We start from the raw sequence: 7050 nt of genomic DNA, 5'->3' as shown, positions 1-7050 counted from the left end.
CACACATGTGCTTTGGACTAATTTCATGGGGGATGGCTAAGATGGAGGGTGTGAGGGGAATGCTTCTCCTCTGTTAAACTTTTTATTCTGTTTGAACAAAAAAAAGCAAGCCAAACAAACCCCTTTCCTGGTAGTTCCAGAGCTAACTGCTTTAAAATTAGCCATATTAAGATCCCAGCCTGGACTTACAGTCCCCATACCCAGGAGTTTAGTGCCAAATGCTGTATTTCTGTGCAAAACAAGTCAAGGAACAAAAGCAGCTTTGTATCAAAATAGTTTATTAAAAACAGCAAGAGACTTCACTGAAGCTTGCTGTCCTCTAGACAGAACTCTGACATTATTGCAGCACAATCATATTCCACATAAATACACTACTATACAGCTCCTGTTGGCCTTGGCCAAGTTTTGCCCTCAGTCTGGCCTCGTGCAGCCCTGCTGACAGCCCGGCCCTGCATATTTGAGTTGCAGAACCTGTTTCTCTGGGAACAGAGTTATATCTCTTCATGTTGTACAGTGCTCTCGCTGTCTGGAAGCCACGCAGAAACCCAGCACATCTCTCTGCAGTTAGAGGCTGTTTACAGAACCAGTGTGAACACACCAAGTGACTGACAACAGCAACACCACCAGTTGATGTTTAGGAAAAACCCCCTATGCAATCCATCACTCAAGTCACCAGCACTGTGCAACTGTGCAGAGCAGCTTCTGCTTACAGAAAGGAAGCTCTGTTCTGACTCGCTGCGTTGCTGCCACCTCAGCCCTGACAGCGGGACTCTCATGCGGCTTGGTCAAGTGCAGAGAGTCACCTTCCACTGCAGCACTGGCAGGCAAGCAGATTGCCAGCAGCTGCCTGGCACTGCTTCTGCCATCACCTCTGAATGCCCTCCAGCAGTGTCACTCTCTGCCATCAGCTCTGCACCAAAGTCAGTGTGTGTCCTTGCACTGTGGCAAGCAGACTGAGCACATGGTATCTCAGTCTTTCAGGTCAGGATGCTGCCATGAGCTGTGGCTTGCTTCCTCACTAGCCAAGAGGCTTCACTTCGCTCTTCTCCATCATTCATGTCCCCTGGGCTGCTCTGGTGATGGGCGTCTTCTTGCACAGATCCTGATAGAATTCAGATTCCAAAAACCGTGGGTAGGAGTTATTCTCCATTAAGCTGTAAACTCTCTTCTGCGCCACACTGAAGCAGGTATGTGTAGCTTCTTGAATGCTCTGTGCAATCATGTTCTTGGTTTGGAAGTCTATGTTTATCTGAAATAAAAAAAAAGCATTTACTTCTGAGAATATAATTCAGTAAGTATAATATACCATAACATTTCTGAAGCGGCAAAAGGCAAGACCCTATCACTACAGGGTTAAATTAATGATGTCTCCTTGAAAAAAACCTCTTTAATACAAAACCCAGAGTAATTCAGTTGATACTGCCTCTCAGTGCTAAACACCAGCACATGGCAGGTGTTAAACATGGCTGTTGACTTCTCCCTGTTTAAAATGGGAAGGCTGAACTATTGCTTGTGCCACTTTCCAATGCGGTGATAGGGCAGTAGGGGATGGCTTATGTTCAGGCACAGGTATTAACAGCAAGGTATGGAGGATGCAGCTTGACATCTATCCTAAGGCAAGTCCAGAGAAGTAAAGAACTTTTGGGACAGTTATGTTAAATTAAGTTGTCTTTACCTCTTTGGGAGCCTCCTTTTCAATGAAGTCATTGTAGATTTTTTTTGCTTTCGATGTCAGCTTCTGGGGTGACTTGGTTTTCTTGAAGTCTTCACAAGCCAACCAGAACTCAATGTTCTCTTCACAGAACTCAGACTTCAGAAAAGCTCGGAAAGCAGCAAGACCATCTAGGGAAAGAGGAAAAAAAACCATGCACTGATTAACTCTCAGGAATCTTGAATTTACCCACTGGTCACATCTGTTTCTACCAAAGTGCTTTGCTATATGTCTGCTTCTTTCAGGGGTAATGTAGCAATAAAGACCCCCATATTTAGGTATACAAACAAATAAATGCTTTAACAACATGTCAGGCTTTGCCTAAAAAAAATAAACTCCTAGTGAACATAAATGAAATCTATTCCCAGTCAGTATGCTCCCTTCTGCGCTGCCTGCATGCCCTCTCCATAGCTGGCATCTCCTGAGTTAACCTTTACACTGGAGTATTTGACAGCTACAAACATCTGAAATAGTTTTTGCAATGGAAAGAATGACTCAAGTTTGAAGAGCAAACGGTAATATTTTTTTGCTGTGCTGTTGAGTGCTGTTCCTTGTAGAGCTGCAGTAAAACCCTGAGATCACTGAACTTGTGTTGCAGAGTCCTGCCCAAGATACCTGAATGTGTTTGCCTTGGTTAAGCGGTGAGCTCAGTGAACAGAGGCTCTTTTCATGCTTGGCAAAGCCAAGCTGATGGGTACTATTTTAGCTACGAGGGTTACAGGAAAAAAAAATCTACTACAATGAAGTATTCTTGCTGTTTCAATATTAGTTTGCTACTTTAACAGAATGCTTCTATGAATTTTGACTCTAAATACTTTAGAGCACTTAACTTTTGAGACCCGAACCAAAGCTATTTACATTAGAAATGTACAGTGCTGACATGCAAAGGAGCAGTCTCACAGGCGTGGAAACTTCACCACTCCTTTTTGCTGTTAAGTGTTACTTTTTGAAGACAAACTTACATTTATTAGCAAGAAGTTCATCAAAGGCTTCTGACCACAGCTGGGCTTCTTCAGGGGAAGGTCTGCATAAAGAGAGGGAGAAGATTAAGCTCCACTGCTCAGGTTTTATTGTGTTGTAGAACACTTGAGCTCCTTGAGCAGCCTCTCTGACAACTTACCTGAAGTAGGTGCGATGTTTCCCTACTTTCTTCGATTTCATCTTGGTAGAATTGGAGGAGTTCTGCAGGAAGTAGCTGAGTCTTGTTTTCCAATCTTTAATGCTGGAAGAACAGAGAGGAAAAGGCATGTTAAAAGTGACACCTCAAACACTCAGGCATCAGCCCCTTTACAGGCAAAAGCCGCCGAAGCTTTCCTGGCAGTGCTTTGCCAGCTCCGCACCCAGAGCATCTGTCTGAGCACAAGGAAACTGTTCTCCCCTCGCTGAGCCAGCAGCCGCTGGTGCCAGCCAGGGCAGGGCTCCGGGGAGCAGAGGGCGACAAGCCGCTCCGCTGCCGCTGCCAGCCCGCTTCCCCCCAGCTTCGGTCCCGGCCCCGCGGCTGGAAACCTCTCCCAGCTGCGGCCCCGCTCCGCCCTCGGTGCCCCCGCCGTGCCCCCGGCCAGGGACACTCACATCGTCCTCTTCATCCTGCCCTTCTCCGCATCCTCCGCCTCGCTGCGGCGACGGCTGCCCCGCTCCATCCGCCCGCCGTCGTGCTGCAACACCAACAACAGAGCACTTTGCATCGCGCCCGCCTCAGCAGCGCTGCGCCGCCGCCCGCCCTTATAGCCCGGGTGGCGGGCGGGGCCGGGCCGGGCCGGGCGGCGGGAGGAGGGGCGGGGAGGCCCGGCCCCGCCGGGCAGGCGGGGCAGTGCGGTGCGGCGCGGCGGGGCTCGGCTGGGCTCGGCTGGGCTCGGCTGGGCGGGCGGCCTGCGCCTCAAAAAGGGAGTTTGCAGCTTTTCCTGGTAAATTGGTATGGGAAAGCTCTGCCTGCCCCCAGGATTACGGCTCTTTCCCCCTTTATTGTGATTTTCCTTTCTCTTCCCTTTTCTCTTCTTTTCTTTTTCCTCCTTTTCTTTTTCCTGCTTTGCTTTTTCCTGCTTTGCTTTTTTCTTTTTCCTTTTTCCTTTTTCCTTTTTTCCCCCTTCCCAACCTGCCCGTGCCAGTGCCTTCTTGGAAAGCTTTTAGCCGGTCGCACTGACATCGCTGGGGAAGGGCTCTGATCCCCGCCGTGCTGGCAGAGGGCTGCCTGTCCTTTCTGTTCTGTCAATCAGAAACGTACCCCGCATTTCTGCAGATTTTCTGGTTGGTTTTTTTTTTCTCCTAAGGAAATACAGAGTGTGGCCAGTATGTGAAAAGGGATAAGCAAAGACTCGGCCATCTTTCCTCAAAAAAAAAAAAATGTACTAAGCATAAAATCGAGTATACGGTATTTTTGATGTCCACCTCCCCGCCAACCCGGGCTGTTCATCACTTCAATAAGCTGTCTGCACATGTGTTCTGTCGCTGTATAGTGTTGCCACCTACCAGTGAGTTGTGTAAATTACTCCCAGGACACGAAGCTGAAATCGCAGTGCCTTACTCCAGCCTTCCTCTTGGTGAAAGGACCGTGTGGTCTTTGTCACCAGCGTCCAGCTGAAGCGTATCGAGTCCAAATAATTTGGATTTAGGAAACATGTGAGATTTGCTTTAATCTCCCCTGCTTTTCTGCTCTTTTCTGTGCATGTGCCTTCCCTTCTGCAGTACCCTGCAGCAAGTGTCTTTCTGCCAGTGTTCAGAGAGACTGAGTCCTACAGCACCAGCCAACTTCAACACCATCGTGTAGCATCAAGCGTCTGATCCTTTTAGGCAATCACTGCAGCACTGCAACCTCTCTGCTTGCTGGATATGCACAAAAATCTGCAAAGGCATTTTCCTTTAAATTAGATATATGGAGAAAATGAATGCCATTTAAGTCCTTTGCAGCATATATTGAGAGTCTCGCAGGAAAATACAGCTCCATCCTCTAAATTTTACCAAATTGCTTTAAACTATTTTTTGCTACAGGTGCTCTTAGTCTTGTATATAATATGTACACTTTTAAATGGGAAATTCTTACCAGGGTGTTACCATGGGAGGGAGGAGTTGTGGAAACACTAACAGAGGTAAGACTCTGAGTGCTGTAAAAGCATCAGTTCCAGAAACTTTACGGGGGGTGTGGGGTGAACTTGCCAAGGAAAAAAACAAGGCAGGCAGTGCCTCTGTGATGGATGGAGCTGTGCTGACTGGCTTCCAGGCGCTTCCATCGTCACTCGCTTTGAGTGCCAGGGTCAGCCGAGCTGTGCAGCTGCGAAAGATTTGGGCAGGAGCTTGCCAGGAGCTGCTGAACAGCCTGTAACACGTGCGAGGACGGGAATACTCTCTGCATGTGTGAAACTCGCAGCACGGAGCCCCATGTGGCAGGGGCGGGGGCGGGCTGCCTTGCCTTAGAATGACAGATCAAAACTCAGCCCTGGGTCTTTACCCCAAGTAGAGCCTCTGCAAAGGATCAAGTGCTCTGCAAGGACAAGTGTGTGTCCTTCCCCCTGGCTTGTAGGAGATTTCCACATTTTTGATGCCGGTTTCAAGTTTCTCTCACTTGATTCTCAAAGCCCAAGAATAAGGGGAACTGGCAAACTTCAAAGTCCAGTAAACTACAGTAAGGTTTGGTTAAGCATTTGTATTTTGGGGGCTTACCCATAGCACACCAGGGGTCCTGCTGATGTCTGAAGCCTGACAAAAGTTTTTTTTGATGGTCCCAGAGGAGACTCAGAGGTACAGCTGGGATATTCCCAGCATCTGCCAAGTGGTAAAGTTGGCAGCAGTCACCATATGGAAAATTGCAGTATGAATCATGTATTTGTCTGATACTTTTTATTTTAAACTTTTAAATTGCTTCTTTCAAATACTCATAAAATGGAAGTGCCAGTAAAGGTAGTTACAACATTTGTAATGTCTTTAAACAGTGGAAAAAATAAATAGTGTTCCAGGTGAAAAAAATCAGCTGAATATGGAACTGTGACCTTATAAAATATACTGACTTGGTTGAAAAACTATTTAGATTAAAAAATAATTTTATTGGCTGCATTATGGTGTATTTTAGTTCACAATTTTTAATTATACTTCTAAAGTGTTGACATTGCTGGGCATGCGATATGTCTCATGGATATGACACCGGGCATCTCCGCCCTGTTCTACGCTGTCTCTTGGTGATGTTACTTTAAAGATTTTAGGAGAATTAGGTATTACCACTTTCCAGAAAAGCCACAGATTGCAATTGCAGCACAGGTTCAGGTGTGCTGGTGTAGCACAGCGCATAATGCTGCTGAAAAAGAAGTGCCTCTGTCTCGTGATGCCTCTTGACAGGAGCAGGGCTGTGGTGTGTGTGACCCTGACTGTGTGGCTCACACCAGGTCCAGACAGCACTCCAGATCTGCCTCTGTGCACGCTGACCTCTGCTCTTTCAAAAACAATTAGGCTTTTGATAGCTGGGTGCAAATACAAACATAGTGCCAAATCTTTTCCTTTACACGCTTCTTCAGGCTTTGATCCCTTTCTGTAAGGCTAATCCCACTGTCCAGGAGCAAGGCCAATGGTGAGGGACAGGGGCAGCTGTAACCTGAACTTTGCTTTTGGAGTCAGGGAGAATTTCTCTGTCGCCTGCAACGAGTTCTGATGTTGGAGATTTAATGACACGAGCTCTCACCCCGGAGATCACACTTCTCTTTGCAGAGGTTTTCTTGAGAATGTTCTGTTCTTTTTCTGCTTATACGATTCCTACGAGCATCAGTGATGGCTGGATGTACAGAGGACTGTAACGTATGCAATAAACATCCAGGATGGGAGATGAGGCTTTTTCCATCTCAGTTACGTTATATGTTGCAATAGCTGTGCTGATCTTTTCCAAGTCCCCAGCGAGTAGTTGTTCTCACTGCATAATACTTAAATCTGTGGCTGCATTTTCTGAAATGCCAGTTCTTGTTTCTTCTTTTTATAGAGAAGACTCGGGTGGCAGGAAAGAACGTATGAAAAATGTTCCAGACACTTCATAGCTGCGTTTCATAAAGCCAAGAGGGGAGAATATGTTCTTGCATGGTAGTTCAAACCATGCTTTAACTAGCTGGAAAACAACATATTCAAAAGAAGGAACAAGAAGCTAAGCTGTATTGTTTTGTTTTGTTTTGTAATACATACTGCAAATTATACAGGTGCACTTTACTGTATTTTGACAGCATTCTTTTTTGATTTACAGCTGTACAGTCTGGGAGATGGCTCGTGCATCAGAACAGGAGATCAGCAAAGAACAACACCGTGCTGCTTAAAAAAGTGTCAGCTGAGCCTCTGTTCTCACCTCCCTTTCCCTTTCCGTCTGTGTCCTCTCT

The 7050-nt window shown here is 46.6% G+C and overlaps 1 protein-coding gene across 1 annotated transcript; it reads right to left on the bottom strand.

The window, feature by feature from the left end:
- Window positions 1-261: 261 nt before the first annotated feature.
- Window positions 262-3399, bottom strand: RGS2 (regulator of G protein signaling 2). Its single transcript, XM_084266430.1, has 5 exons — window positions 3284-3399; window positions 2832-2933; window positions 2674-2735; window positions 1676-1842; window positions 262-1249 (listed from the first exon to the last, which is right to left on the bottom strand). Exons 1-5 carry the CDS (start codon window positions 3394-3396, stop codon window positions 1055-1057), a joined length of 639 nt encoding a protein of 212 aa, XP_084122556.1. The 5' UTR covers window positions 3397-3399; the 3' UTR covers window positions 262-1054.
- Between the last annotated feature and the right edge of the window lie 3651 nt (window positions 3400-7050).

This window comes from Gallinula chloropus (assembly GCF_964237585.1).
Source record: "Gallinula chloropus genome assembly, chromosome: 6".
In the NCBI taxonomy this organism is placed as follows: domain Eukaryota; kingdom Metazoa; phylum Chordata; class Aves; order Gruiformes; family Rallidae; genus Gallinula; species Gallinula chloropus.
This window is presented reverse-complemented; position numbering and strand designations above follow the sequence as displayed.